This window comes from Polyodon spathula, chromosome 13 (assembly GCF_017654505.1).
Source record: "Polyodon spathula isolate WHYD16114869_AA chromosome 13, ASM1765450v1, whole genome shotgun sequence".
In the NCBI taxonomy this organism is placed as follows: Eukaryota; Metazoa; Chordata; class Actinopteri; order Acipenseriformes; family Polyodontidae; genus Polyodon; species Polyodon spathula.
Window position 1 is genome coordinate 10,850,648 of NC_054546.1, and position 16,029 is coordinate 10,866,676.

General features: G+C 37.9%; 1 protein-coding gene across 10 annotated transcripts in view; it reads right to left on the reverse strand.

Annotated features, from left to right (window-relative positions):
* The window catches only part of LOC121326197 (zinc finger MIZ domain-containing protein 1-like), a 147,533-nt gene that overhangs the window by 6,072 nt on the left and 125,432 nt on the right, over positions 1-16,029 (reverse strand). For 8 of the 10 annotated variants that reach the window (XM_041269397.1, XM_041269399.1, XM_041269396.1 and 5 more), the window contains 12 exons: positions 5,792-5,963; positions 4,939-5,053; positions 4,557-4,774; positions 4,066-4,264; positions 3,018-3,308; positions 2,683-2,865; positions 2,511-2,585; positions 2,115-2,283; positions 1,607-1,793; positions 930-1,140; positions 386-491; positions 131-291 (listed from right to left, as the gene is read on the reverse strand). In XM_041269397.1, coding sequence (XP_041125331.1) covers positions 131-291; positions 386-491; positions 930-1,140; positions 1,607-1,793; positions 2,115-2,283; positions 2,511-2,585; positions 2,683-2,865; positions 3,018-3,308; positions 4,066-4,264; positions 4,557-4,774; positions 4,939-5,053; positions 5,792-5,963 — 2,087 coding nt within the window. The remainder of the gene's footprint in view (positions 1-130; positions 292-385; positions 492-929; positions 1,141-1,606; positions 1,794-2,114; positions 2,284-2,510; positions 2,586-2,682; positions 2,866-3,017; positions 3,309-4,065; positions 4,265-4,556; positions 4,775-4,938; positions 5,054-5,791; positions 5,964-16,029) is intronic. The other 2 variants (XM_041269402.1, XM_041269401.1) reach the window with 1 other exon arrangement.

The window sequence follows — 16,029 nt, forward strand, 5'->3', positions numbered from 1 at the left end:
CATTGATTAACATATCCAAGTAGAGTTACACACTGGTTCATAATAACATACTACAGACTTGACCCTCAACTTTAAACTATAATAAAAAACGACACAACTAGCAAGAGAATAGTAATGTTTGTACAATTACCTGTACGTGTTTACAGTCATGGCCTCTTGCTGGAAGCTGAATCCGCCGGAACGTGATTGGACATTTTAGAGATACTTTGATAGCCGTCTGTTCCACTCCATCCTCGCCATTTAATGTGGCATTGCCTGAGGAAGCTGCTACACTGCTGAAGTTCCTCTTTACTGCAACAGGAAAGGAGAAACATTAACTACATTAATTTGCAAAATGCCATTGGTGTATTTCATTTTTCTTTTCATTAATAGATTGCTCGCTTACTTTTCGTGATGCAGTGCTCAGCCGGGAGAAGACGCTTCTTCAGCAAGCCTTGAAGAACCGATCGGACAGAGGGCCTGTGTACCAGCTGCAGTACGAACAAGTGTGACTACAAGAGAAAGGGGACAAGCACACACGCATTTTACACATGATCATGCAGAAAACATGCTTGCAAGGCAATTCTTTTTTACTCTAATAGCCAACTAATTTTCTTCTGAAAAACGTTCTTCCTTTTTCCCTAGTCTCTGGTATGCCTGATGAATGTACAGTATTACTTATTTCCATACCAGACACAGAAACTAAGAAACTACCTTATGTCTTTTTTTTTATATAGTTAACCAGTACTGAAAGTGAGAAACACAAAAAAAGTCTTTAAACGACCACTTCAAATGGCATTGTATCATACATAGATTATTTGCCATTACTTGGCAATGCAAACAATAACTATTTAGCTACTCTCTGGCACACACAGTGCCAGTTATTACTTTCATGTCTATATAGTAACAAAGCTTAGATTATTTGGTTAATATGACTTTGCTATACTTACACAACAGCAGGCCGTGACTGTGATCTGAATTGTGTTTCTTCCTGGCTGACAGACATGTTTTAGGTGCAGAGGCTTGTGGGAAGTCTTGTTGTCGCCCCGCTCGATTGTGAGTGGCGTGGCATTTACGCTGACCTGCACCGATGCTGGCCAGTTTGTGTTCATCTGCCTGTCTTCATGGTGGTAACACTTGAACTGAAGCTCTAAGTCAGACCTGAAATATAAAGCAGACGCACTGCTTATACTTGAAAACATGCACACTAGCAATATGTTACAGCCAACATTTTATAATAATGGTATTAGCACAACATCAAGCACACAAGGGTTGTAAAATTAACCCTGCCTTGTTTAAAGGCCATTGAATACCTGCCAACTTTCAGCAATGTTTTCTGGCAACTGTTCAAGCAACGTGAGGGGGAATACTGAAAATGGTCGCCTGCAACTGTTTGCTTTAAAAGCTGCCTACATTTGTCATGGGTTTAACTGCTAAACCTTATTTTGTTCTCTGCACATATCAATCAACTGCTCCTTCTAATGTTTAGTTCTTAAAATGCCGACACACAAAAATGAAGTAAAATAACGAGTAACAGCGCTAATTAAAATGTATCAAAGAAAGTAAAGCATGTCAATAAATAAACACACTAGTAAACGTATAAAACAAACTCATTTCGACAGCCTACCTCCACATGAGAGTCTGGTGGACAGATGGCCGTAGATGGAAGACGTGATTGCTGACTGCCAGGTTGTGTTCCAATCGGAACGGCTCCAATACAACACCGTCCCTCACGGGGAACGTCAGCCGCAGTTCATCGTTGGGGTTGGCTGGGATCGAAGAGGGAGAGAAAGCGTGAACTTTCCCTTTTGCATCTGTGGTGCGATAATAATGTTTTTTTTTCTTTTTTTTTTTTTTTTTTTTAAATTAAATACTGAGGTGCACCAGAGGTTATCATGTGCAGGGTCTTCATTAGAAACGTCTTCCCCGTTTTCACTTCATTTATATTCATTGTTTTTAATGAAAAGTGCAGTGAAATATTACATAATGTGGTGTTAATATAATGTGTTTAAATAAAAAGAAAGCTATCAGATTATGAAAAGCTGTATGCAAATGCCCCCTTGTATTAGATACTTAATATAGTGTGATCACTAGTGAAAAAAGGGACGTCATAATGTAAATGCCACAGCACTTACTCGGAGGTGGGGGGAGGGCATTGATATTTGGTTTGATGTCTGGTGGGAATGGTGGTTTGACATCCTGATTAGGTGACAGATACGGTGGAATATTGCTTCCCGGTGTCATAGGTGGTGTAGGGTTTCCGGGAACAGGAGAGTGTGGATAGTTTGCTGCAGGCCTTGGAGGCTAAAGATGAGAGAGAAAAACATGTGAAATACATCAAGAATAAATATGGTGCTGTGCAGACTGGAACTATCAGTAATATAATTGTTTTTAGGTAGCTTTGCATACAATCTTGACATTTTACTATTGAAAAAGATCTTGTTCACCTTTTCAGATAGAGATTTGGTTCAGGAAATCAAACACAATTCCAGCAATTATCCTGCTTAAAACAGAGCCGTTTATAGACATACCCCATTTAGACTTCCTTGACTGTATGTGTATCCACTCCCAGAAAAATTGTTGCTCTGACCGTTAAATGGTTCTTGCTAAAAGGAGAGGAGATGACGCAGGTTAAATAGAGATCTAATTATGGAAATTGCTTTTGTAGCTATAATCATTGATTAATGCAGTACGGAAACACACCTTGTAATACTGGCCCATGCTGACACTGGGTGGAGGGTACTGGCCTGTACTCTGTTGGCCTGGCATCCTCTGGCCAGGGTAGTTGGGGGACGGCAAGGGTCTTGTAGGGTTGGGAGTTGGATATTGGCCAGGCTGGTTTTGAAACTGACTATTTGGTCCATACTGCTGGCTGCCATAGTTTGGCTATATTATAAAAACAACAAATTAGTTCAAAGGCAAAGTAAAAATTAATATTTTGAATATACATTTGTGGTTTTAACAATTGTGAAATGCCAACAAATAAAGCTTAAACATGTCAATTAACTACACTTCAATGATAATAATTTAGTTCTCACCTCTCCTGGGTAAGGCCTCTTCATCCCTGGCATAGGCATTGACTGGGGCCTTGGACCTGGATAGCCCTGCTGAGGCATTCTCTGGCTGTGGTTTCCGAAGGGGTTCATTCCTGGAGGCCTTGGCTGGTTCATGCCCATGGGTGGGCCGCTCATGTTGGAAGCCGTCATCCCCGCCCCCATACTAGCAGTGTTCATTAGGCCTGGCATGGAAGGGGGCCCGCGAGGACCAGGCTGGTTCATATACTGGTTGTTATAGGTCTGGGTTGGCCCCATCTGGAAAGAAGAACACACCTGAGGAGAAAATAATAGATTGTCTCAATTCTATAGGCTGTGAATATTACAACTGTCTCAAAAGGGAATTATCTAAGAATAATATACATATTTTGCAGATCTCTATAACACACAAACCAGGTATGTGGGTCAGCTGCAATTATTATTTTTTACATTATGGGAGATTATATTAAGCTACTACTGTTTTGCATAATGTTATAACTGCAGTCATGTAGCAAGTCAAAGGAAAAGTGACTAATGAATGCTGCAGTTTATATCCCATGCATAGCAAACAAGTCAGAGCAGTTTCAATTGTAAACAATTCCTCTGATGACGCAGTGGTTTCTGCAAACATGTGCATGGAAAAACAACCCATACTTTGTAAAATGGCTGTCTTAATGTCGCAAAACTCTAAAGTAGTGTTGGAATGCAAGAGCTCAGGTTACTGTACGGAGTGCACATGGCAGAGGCCCACTCACAAGGAGGAAAGCAGTTGCCTTAAAGACAGAAAGAACAACATCTGGAGCCAGCCGCCCCACACTGTTAAATGAGCTCACAGTTGTGACCCAGGAGCAGGCAGAAACAGGCACTAGCTGTGAGCAAGCTGACCAGTGCTCCAACCACAGTCCCAGCCAGATCATGCGATACTAAATATTATGGAGACTTCTCTTTTTATTGTGACTTTTCTTCAATACACGTGGCACACAATACTCATAAGCTATTAAAACCCACAATCAAAACCCTAATGTTTTCTGGGTGTCTCTAGAGCCTTTCTTACCGATCCATACTGGTTCATGTCCTTGTTCTGTGTTTCCTGGAGTGCTGCCACAGTGGCCGTGGCCGTGGCTGTTGCCGTGGCAGCAGCAGCAGCAACTGCAGCTGCGGCAGCGGCAGCGGCAGGCTGGGTGAAATCATTTGGAGGCCGCGTGTGTTGGGGAATACCCATACCGCCTGGGGTATTGGGACCACCTGGATAACTGAAAAATATCAGGGAAACAACTCATTACAACAGACACCAACAGTTGGGCTCAACAGCACAGTTCAATACTATAGCCAGAAATAGTTTGTATTGCTTCCACTGGGTCCTAACCTATACAGTCTTTCATCCTAATTGTATTGGTTACTCCTAATTTCACTGACAATACTACACACTATTTTTAAATATGATGTTTATTTTTTTTTTTGGTGAAGCCTATGTTATAATTAAAGTTCCTCTCCAGCACATACAATCATCTTCTGTTGCCCTTTACTACAGTTCAGATATCTTACCTCCCTCCAAAGCTTCCCCCTCCTGGGTAACTAGGCCGTCCATACATGCCCTGCTGCATGTACTGTTGATTGGAGCCAGTCTTGGCTGAGAACTGTTGCTGCTGACCAGGGAACTGAGGCGAGTTCATGCCAGGATTGTTGGTGGACATCCCAGATGCCATGGGATTACCACCAGGGTTCATGGGATTGTTAGTATTTGCCATTGGATTTCCCAGAACCTGTTTGGAAGCCAAAAGAATAAACTGTTACCCAAGAAGAAAAAATACAAGAATAAAGCAGAAACAGAGCATGATGGGAAAAAGAATGCGAATATAGAAAAACACCTGAACGTGTATTTAACACGGTGCTTAACATTTTCCATTTTATATTTACAAACACTCACCTGGCTTTGGGAAGTGTTGGTTACACCCCAAACCGTTGTAACCACAGACAATGAACCTGGGGGCTGATTAGTATTTTGTTGCCAAGGAACTGAGTCATAAGAAAATGACCCATCACTGCAGAAATCAGAAAAAGTATATTAAATAAAAAACAAGCATGGTCTTCTGAACACTGAGCTCCCTTTACATCAAATTAATAATACAGTATGCATATACATATCTCTAAAGAGGGAATCTACAATTTATCTTACAGGTTCTTTGGCAGCTGCTTGTTTGGCAATGCTGTTGACATATATATTCTAAATAACATCAATTTTAAGACAGCTCTAAAATACATGGGTTAGTAAAGCAATTTAAATAGAAAATAACAATATAAATACAGCACTGTATGCGTTTCTTGTAAATCCCACTGTCAAAACCATGGTATTTAATATCACAGGCAAATCTTAAAAAGTGATATTCAGCACAATGAATCCAACGTTTAACAGTAAATGACCCATAGCTAAGAAATACAGAAACTAGTAATTGTTATATAATATATACATTGCATTAATAGACATGAACACAAACACATCATTCAACCAAGCAAGTACATTTATCTTTGAAAATAATAATATTCAGATGGGGGGGGGGGGGAGAAATAAACAGAACTGGATGCTGTGTCACAATGATGCACTAATTATGCAAAACCAGAATGGAGATTAAATATATTACCTATAATTATTTAGTGCTGAGAATGTATACACTTAAAATATTGTACCATTGTAAAGGAAAACTGTCCATTGATTACATAGAAAAAAAATTGATAAGGCGCATCTTAACAGTAGTTAAAAGAGGAGTTATTTTGGCACTGACCCGTGCGAGAGTGTGGGCTTCATGGAGCCCATGGAGTTCATAGAGTTCATAGAGTTCATAGAGTTCATGGGCGGCTGCATGGGTATTTTCCCTGGAGGTTCGCTCTGGCGGTTCTTCTGGTGACGGAGAAGCAATAGCCGCCCCAATTCCTCGCACCACGATGACAGGAGGGCTGTGAAGGGCCAAACAAAATACTCATCAGCACTTAGTAGCAAATGACGGAAGGCAAAAATGTCTGATAAACAGCTTAGCCAAACTTGCCTTAAATCACTGAACATGGCACACAGCACTCTCCATTACTACTCTGTTCTAATGTCTTCAGGAATGCAAGTGCTTTTTCTCTTGGCACAAATGTGGAACCAAAAACAATTAAATCGCAGATGTTTTGAAGAGCTTTTCTCCAAGAATCAAATACTTTAGCAGTCTGGTTATTCATTTTCCCAGTTCCATAAGATTAATATGGGTGTTGTATTTTAAATATATTAGATATATTTTAAGATAAGAAAAAATATCCCTACTTCAAATACAAATGTGCACACCAAAATACTGCAGGCATTATCTAAAACACTGGCATTTAATTAAAAAGAAAACGATATACATTGAAGCAATGCTATTAATTTAAAAACCAGATATATTACAAATAAAGTAGTACTTTTTTCTTATTTCACAGAATGCAGCAATAAAAAAAAAAAAAAAAAAAAAAAAAATCACACAGCTGTCACTTCTATTATCCACCATAAGGGTTCACTGCAACATCAAAATTCAACTCGCCTGTGATACGACCAAACCTGCTTCTCTGTTAGGTAACCAACCTGTCAAAAACCATTTGATCAAATCATGTGCTTTTCATCTACAGAACATCATCAGTAATGTGATAGCTACAAAAGATCATTTCCCTTTTTTTTGAAAAAAAAAAAAAAAAAAGAAAAAAAAAAAGCCTGTGTAGATATTATCACCACTAAGGGCAGGGACTCTTTGTTGTGATGTACAGACCAGCACTTGAGTTCTAAGAGGGAGAAACAAAGTGTTTTGACAACTAGCTGCAGCAGCAGCAGCTCACACTCAGCCATGTCAAAATAACTGCGGCTGCTTAAGCTTTCCCTGGCCCAGAGCAATTACAGCGCTGTGAAATGGAAGCAGTCATCCTAAGTGTTGTTCTAGTCTTGAACACCAGGTTCTACTGTGTGCATACATGCAATGCAATACACAGTGTTGTGTTTTTCCAGTACTCCAAGCCCATAATCATTACGGCTAATGTTTTTTCTTCAGATTGTATACAATTTCAGCATACAAGAGGAATGTCTAAAACGTTCACTGACTTTGGATCAGATGCCAATTCATATATTAGAGCAGTGGTGCGCAAATTGGGAAGGCGGGGCGTGAAGAATCACTAAGGCGGGCGAGACTATATATATATATATATATATATATATATATATATATATATATATATATATATATATATATATATATATATATATATACATACATAATATACATATACATACATACATACATACATACATATATATATATATATATATATATATATATATATACATACATACATATATACATATATATATATATATATATATATATATATATATATATACACATATATATATATAAACATATACACACACACATTTTAAATAAACACATAAATGACAGCTAATTAGGCCAAGTTCTTGCCTTTCAAATGAGCTGTTTACGATCACTTTAGTACTTGTAGAACCAGAGACCAGAGAAATTATGTTTTAATTGGCGAGCGTGTCAGTGAAAGTGCAGTGAACAGTGGCGACAAGTGTAAAAAGAAACACTAATGTTTTAACAGCCATTTTGTCCAGGATTTAACGTCAATCGCCTATTTTTTATCCAAGATTTAACAACAAAACGTCCAGCTTTAGCTAAATACTAAATATATAATTAAAACTATTGACTTAAATGGAGTAATGCACAACGCAAGCGAAGCGAGCAAATATAGAAATACATTTGAATTTCGCTACAAGCGTTCGCGTCGTAATGGACCAATCAGAAATCAGGTCAAAGGTAGTGGCTGTCAGACTGTCAGTGTCTCGCTCACGCAGAGATTACCGCAGGGGAAAAAAATAAAGGTCGACATCAATGAGAATTTAATTATTAAAGTCGAAAAATAAAATGTTTTTTTGTGATGACAGTATCCGTGGTAATAAAGACAATAAAAAGAAGGCCGCCACATGTCAAGAAATAGCAGAACAATTGGAAATTGATGGTATGTCTATCTCTCTTTATTTCACCTTAATTTTAGTCAAAGTGACGAGGAGCACCAAACACTGGTTTCGTATTTCTGTAAAATGAAACTTCTTTGTTGTAATAATGTTGACCAATAATAATAATAATCACACTAGCTGTTTAACAAGCCGGTGGTATTCCCCGAACTGTTTCCTTTTTTTAGTGTGTGGAGTACCCGTGCTCTTTTGTGTTTTATTTTGTCTCCACAAAAAGAGCTAAGTGAGACTACAGCCTTTTCTTTTCATGACTACATATTTTTTTTTGTACTCGAGCTGTATTCGTGTCGTTCTCTTCGCTCCCGGTTTGCATACTTTATTTTGTTAAAACCCAAGAATTAATTGCTGAACGATAATATTTTTAAGATTTATCTGTCAGGTAAAAGTAAAAAAAAAAAAAAAAAAAAAGATTTAAGTTACATGTATTTGTTTTACTGACTTATTTGTTAGAAATGTTAGCAAAATGTTGACTTGGCAAGTGTAAACAAAATACTTATTAACTGATTAGAAACCCAGGTTTAACATGTTAGCTAAATGTTCACTCGCTAAGTGGATAATATATATATATATATATATATATATATATATATATATATATATATATATAATGATTGAATTTGTGATACGTGTATGTATTTAGCTAAATTTGGACTTTTTGTGATTAAGGAAAGAATACGAAATTTACATGAAATTAGGGGGGAAAAAAACAACAACTGTTAAAATGTAAAGTTAAGGTCAAACGTTTTAATATGGGAGGGGGCAACAAAATGCATGACAAAAAGGGATGGGGGGGGCGGCATTTAGAAAGTTTGCACAACACTGCATTAGAGCTCAAACTGAAGTTTGGGGTTTGTTTCAACGTCAGTGTTAGTAAATTGATGTTGTGATATCTCAAATAAGTATGTACAAAAACAAAATTACATATGTTACAAATACATTACACTGCTCATACATATCAGTAGAATTTATGAAGCCTTCTCTCCTATCTAACATGAAAAAACAGCTTTTAAAAGTTTATTTAAACATAAAACATAGTCGGATGGTGGAGGGTGGATGCAGGGAAGATGACAGAATATGTACATGGAAAGCACTGCACATGGCACAAAACAATCCAATCGTACTGTATCTAGCTATACACACTGCACATAGTATTGAGAGCAGCTCTGCTCATTTAAATACAGAGCACGTGAAGTTCAGACTATGTATAAAGTTGAGGAGGAAACTACAAAAGGCAGCTACAGATGGTGCTAGTAGTCTTTCTTCTTCTCCTGTTTTAATAAAGCAACACAGAGCTACAGTAGGCAGCTGCTTTGTTTGTTGGTAAGGCAGGTGTCCAACGCTGCAGACAGCCTATGTCTGTCTTTTTTTACTCTAGTTTATTGATCAGACAGTAATAACCCCTGTATAATTCATGACCGATCAGTCCGTACATTTGACCTTAATGCAGTGTAATATTTTAACTACTAGAGTGGGCCTTTTGGATGAATGTCAGCGAGATGCTGAGAATGACTAACTACATTTCCTTTCCTGATAATGACTTTCATTTTCTATGCGGAAGCTGCAACATTTATTCATTCATATTTTATTGAAGCCAAAACAACAGGACTTCGTTTTCTTTAATATATTTCTTTTTTGTTATATTTCGGAAAAACTAGTAATTATCTTGCTCTCTAATTTTTTAAAAATTATTATTTTAAATATTGTTAAATATAGCAATACAGCTGTTTGATATAACTTTATGTCTCCATTCAAATTCTTCCGAGGAATAATTTCCTTCAAGTTTGGCCACACTTTGCTGCTTTTCCAGCTAATAATGCTACTTGAGTTTTATCCCAGGGAAATAGAGTTTTAATTCTGCAATATCTGGTCCATTTTTCATTAATACCAAACCCAGACTAATGTGATCAAGATATACGTAGAACTCTAAAGTATGACATACAAAGGGACTTAATCCTCTTGAGGTCTTTTGTGTTCATATGTTGTTGTTTAAAAGCAAAAGTAGTGTCTGAATTAGTAAAACATGTTCCCTTACGTCACATCATACATTTGGCTTTTTAGAGAAACAGATGGTAGAACCTGAATGTACAGCTGTGTGAATTAATATTTACATTATGTAGCAAGCTCTAAATAAAAAATAAATAAATAAAAAAAGAGAGACATGGACCTGGTACCCCAACTTCACATCAAGAACGGAGTTACCCGCTCATTACACTAAGAATGAGTAAATACAATTCCACTTGAAGTGTATACTTAAGTTTTAGTATAAAACTCTATATCCACTCTTGTAAAGCACACATCACTTCAGTGATCAAGACATTGCCAAATCACCCAAACTGTAAATAAAACGTTGCCAACCTAGCAGCTGAACTCACAGTGTGCCAACAACAGCAGATAAGGTCTGAAGAGGGAGAACAGGATCACCAAACTACTTAAATGGAAATTATTAGACCCTACCGTTAGTAACAGCTTATCACCTCACTAACTCACACCTTCTTGTTAGAAAACATGTTTAAATGGGCTGGCATCTTATTTATGGAGAGACTCTAAATGTACTTCTCGTATAACAGGTTACAAAGTGAGAGGACAAACAGGCCTAGCAATTTCTCCATTTAAAAACTCCCCAGGGGCTGCTGGAGGACCACAATAGCAGGACTGTGTTTTTTCTGCTGCAGAAGCTAATTCAATAGATGGCTAGGCAGACTTCTTACACCGCATCAGGAACTTTACAGTGGTTCATGCAATAAATGTTTATTCTCAATGCATTCTTAAATCTTATTAAACTGGGCAATGATAGATCTTAGGACTCTGTTTCTCTAATACTGTGGGGGGTGGGGGGTGGGATGATTTCTTTACAAAGCTTTACAACACAAATGTATCCTTCATTCATCCAGCCTTATTCCCAAGTCACATAGCACTTTTCAGATGCGAGACATTATCCATTGGTTCTTTTTCAAAGGCGCCAAACTCCCAGACGACACCATACAATGGCCTGTGTCTGAATAGGATATTTCATACTCTGTTTCCTCTCTTGGTTGCATATCCACTCCATCACTCTCCAAATATGGCTTTGGTTTACCTATGGGCAACCAGGACAAGTTTTATTTTTCCCAGTAGTGTCAGAGACATTACTGTATGTGGTCCATCCTTTTGACAGTATATTTTAGTTAGCGCATGCCACGATTTAGATTGATTAATTAAAAAAAGAATATACTAAAATATATTTGTTCAGATCTGAAACTGTCTTACACCAGTTTTTTTTTTTTTTTTAAATAAAGATTTAGTAGTCGCCAATTGATTTTACCCCATTTGTCTCCCAGTTTGAAATATCCAATTGTATTTTAAGCTCAGCTCACCGCCACCACCCCTGCGCTGACTCGGGATCGACGAAGACAAGCTTACGCTGTCCTCTGAAATGTGTGCCGTCAGCCGACTGCTTTTTTTCACTCTGGCCCGCTATGCAGCCAACCCAGAGCTACAGCGTCGGAGGACAACGCAGCTCTGGACAGCTTACAGGAAAGCCTGCAGGAGCCCGGCCAGTCTACAGAGGTCGCTGGTGCGCAGTGAGCCAAGGACACCCTGTCCGACCTAATCCCTCCCCAACCCCCCAGGCTATAGGACGCCACTCAGAAGCCCCCTCTCACATAATTTTAAATAAAGGAGAATGGTATAACATATTATGTAATAATTTTAATTGCACTCTTTAAACTCCTAATTCCATTTAGATAGGATTCCCACTGGAAGAAAGGCCTGTCACCAGCCATGCACTTATCTGATGTCTCTCAATCCTGACCTAGCTAGCTATAATCCAGCAGGTATGGCAAACACCCAAGGCTCCGGTCTGCTTTTCTCTCTTCTCTAAGGAGCACCTGCTCTCCCATGAACCACGGATACCAGTCTCTCGCCTGGCAGAAGCAACACTTTAACTGTGTATCACACTGGCTTGCAAAAACCAGAGTAGCATACTACCAAAAAGGCAAACATTCTGGGAAAAGTGGTGACAGGACTATAAAGCTTTAGAACTCCTAAATTAAATTGTGTCTGACAGCTCAATTACAGTTAAAACAATAAAAACAATCCAGGATGCAACTGAACAAAATATGTTCCTTATTGGTGGTACAAGGCTAATACAATTACCCCAGAGCGCTGGATGTCATAAATAACCGATTTAGAATGCTTCTAACAATGCTTCAATAAACCTTAAATACAGCCCTTGGTCTTTGAAGAGCACTATTTCCTGTGGAGCATTTTTTAAGAACAACATAACTCTTACCTAGTCAGTTTGATAACAACAGTAGCTTGCAATGTATTTTGTGCACACTGTAATGGCCATAATGAACAACACCAAGAGATGTAGTTAGACACAAAATATATGCAATACATATATCCCAAAACTATGACCCTCCAACTTCATGTGTAAAGTCCACTATCTTAGAGTAAAATGAGCTTATTGTTTCTTTAGACTAATGCCCACGGAATTCTAAGACATGGTACGATTGACAGCTAAGAGACATGTACATGCACAGAAATAAGCCATATGGATATTTAGAGCCTGATGCTAACTATTAGTGGTTATTCCTATTGCAAAGCAATTAGAGTTTTAAAATTTATTACATGCTATCCAGCTACAGTTGTGAAGCAAGTTGGCTGTTATTACTTATTACGCTTTTGACAGACACTGATCTAATGTTACAGAATGTTTTTTAAAAGGTGTTAAGACTGGAATCTGGAATCGTTAGAACAAGAATGTCCATTCAAGGGCTTACGATCCTAGGGATTATGTTCGACATACTGTATGTTGTGAGAAGCTACATGTGTTTTATCATACATGTGTCTTAAAACAGGTGTAAATTACAATTAACAACTCCTTCACATATTCTTGCAAAAGCTCTTTATGGTTTGCAGCTAAAAAAAAAAGTCTTGCTTGGTATAGTGTGCTGTAGTTTCTGCTAAGGTATGTGCAGTTAAACTGATTATCTGGACCCCTGGTTATCAGAACACCTCTATTATCCGAACAGCCGCTTTTTAACCTGTCTTCTGTGAAATAAAAAAAATACCAACCAGCCCTCAATCTTTGGCATTTACACACAGCAGATATATATATATATATAGGATATATATATATATATATATATATATATATATATATATATATATATATATATATATATATATATATATATAAACACTCCTTTTTACCGTGCTTGTAAGTTTTTAAGTTTTACCGTGTACTGTACGATGTAAACTTTAATATAAAGTGTAGAAAAGATAAAATGCAGCCTGTTTTAGATTTTAACTCCCACCTGAAAATGCAAGCAAATTAAACCTCAGCAACTCAAAAAGGTTGTGTGATGGTCAATTGCTTAAAGTTATGTGTTGCAGTAGCTTATGGACTGTTTTCCAAAATGGTACAGAGCCATGTTCAAAATAAGAAAGTCAGAAATACAATCCACAACTGCTGGTAGTTAGAAACCTTTGAAGGCTCTGGCTTCTGTCATTTTTAAGGGAACCTTAGAACACCCCTGCCAACTGAAGCCCTGAACAGCACCTTTTTGTAAAGCCGTGAATGTGTTACCCTCCCACTGCTAAAAGTACATTCCAAATGAAAGACATGTTTCCCTGGTTACCTAAATCACCTTAAAAGCCATGCAAAGTATTTCTGCCTGCTATCTAAATTCAGCCTTACTTACCAAACACACCCAAGCATTTGCGAACAGAATACCTCAGGCACTTAATTTCCTACTTCTTTCAATGAAGTGGGTTTAACCTTTATTATAGTTAAAACCTCTAAAAATCAACTGGCTACAAAGTGCTACAAAAGGTATAACAATGGTAAACTAATCATTTCAAGACTTTTACGTTACAGTTGATTGACAGATGCACTACTAAAGAAAGTTGTAGAAATGCTCTTAAATATGTTAAAGAGTGCAACGAGAATGGTACAGCAAAGATTCCTCTTTGTGTCAAGCATTCATAACCAAAAAAAAAAAAAAAAGATGAGGTGCATTCATTCAATCCCTGGAATATGATGTAAGTACTGAATTAATTTCAAGCCACAGCAACATATGGGCTCTGGCAGACCTTTCACAAAGTTAAAATTTAAATTACTGTCAGGCTTTCCTGGTCTGTTTCAGGGAACATGTGCGCTGGTCCAGCACACTCATAAAGCTTTGCCAGGTTAAGCCCTTCTCATAAGTTAAAAAAAGTTATGATTATACCAGAGATGAGCCAAGTCTAATTTTCACTACACGGTTAAGTCTTTATTTTAGTTCGACAGCGTCAGCAGTCAGTGGGGGAGAGATGTAACCTAGGAACATTATTTAGTTCAGTAGAACCCTGCTAGTGTGATATCAGTTGTTTAAAACCCTAGTGTTTTTTTTTTTAATGGCAGTTATACACTTGGAGGGGAACAAAGGTCTAGCATACAGTACAAAAGGTCATCATTATACAAAGTTGTTCAGTTATTACCAGGTGAGGTCAAAGGCTGTGGACAGGGTCAAGGAAGACATGGTGTCGTTATTGGATCACCTTTACATTTCAAATAAAAGCTTTACTAAATCCTGTGCAGAAATGTGCGAAGCACTGCAGTAAGAACTCTCATTCCTGCCATCATAAAAACATTTCAGCAAAAGCCATGTGAAACCACGAACCTGCATCTGCTGACAGCAAATAAAAATAAAATGTGATACATGTACACAATGCCTCTTCTACACTCCTATCGCTCTGAAAATGGAGAACAAAATGAAACACCCATTTTCAAAAGAGCTACCTAGAGTAAAAGCGCTGCCTTAACTACTTGGCAAACAGTCTTCAAATTGTCTTCCATGGAACAGCAGGAGCCAGACTGGGTTTTCTGCCAATCTTGTCTAACTTAAACCTTGTATAAATGCATCACAAAGCAATCCAGACGTACATTTTTGAAAGATCAGTGAATACCAGCTTTAGTTAAAAAGAAGTCGCTTGCAATGAAACCATATATTTGGTTTGAGACTGAAATTCAAGAAGAGAATAAGCATAAGAATGTTCTAGAACAGAATAAGCATGCAAGTATTAGTTTTACTTCCATTATAGCAAATCATTGGAATTGCATTGGGCTTTACTTTTAATGTTACAATCCAGATGATATAGCCCTAACAATTATGATAAAGGGATGATATGATCCTTTATGACAAAGATTGACAGTGTTTTACTAATATACAGATTCAACTTTATGACACTGGTGAAAGCTGAAAAAGTACACAACTGTACAGTACATTTGTCCCTTCCTTTCCACACTGAAGAAGCACAAGCAGTTCCCACCCATTCCCAGATCACACACTCTTTCCCTGGGCAGCGAGGGCCACACCGGCACTGTGTCAATCAGTACTTAGGCTCCTTTTTGCTAGACTGACTGGCTATATTATATGAGCCATTTCAGAGTACAAGCAGCTAAAAAGAGGCTCCTGCTGGCCACATGGCCATTGCGCCTGTTGCAAGTGAATGATGAATTACAGCCAAATGAAGTATTTGTGTGTTTGCAGCTGAACAGCAACATGCACTTAGGGCCTTACGGTAGAAGAAGCAGCAGTTGTGGGCTGTGGGACTGTGGCAGTGTGCCCCACCCTTGTGTGTATTTTATGTTTATATGTTGCGTGTGGTGTATTAGTGTTGGTGTATATGTATTGGTGCACGGGATATATTGTGGGGTTATGTAGCATTAGTGTTATAAAATGTATATTTGTATTTAGAGACGAAGATGGCACAATCACTTCACGTGCAGATTAAAATTTGTATAGTATGTGATCACAGGACTGCACAAATTTAGTTAATGTGCTGAGATTCAAGTGAATGATTAATTAGAAATTGAATCTCGGCACAGCTGTATATATAGAGGAACAAATCACTCACTCTGGGTTGGGTGTTCAGGGAGAAGGAACGTGAGACAGTGTAGAAATAATTAATAAAATAATTAATTATTGCTACTGTGCTGTA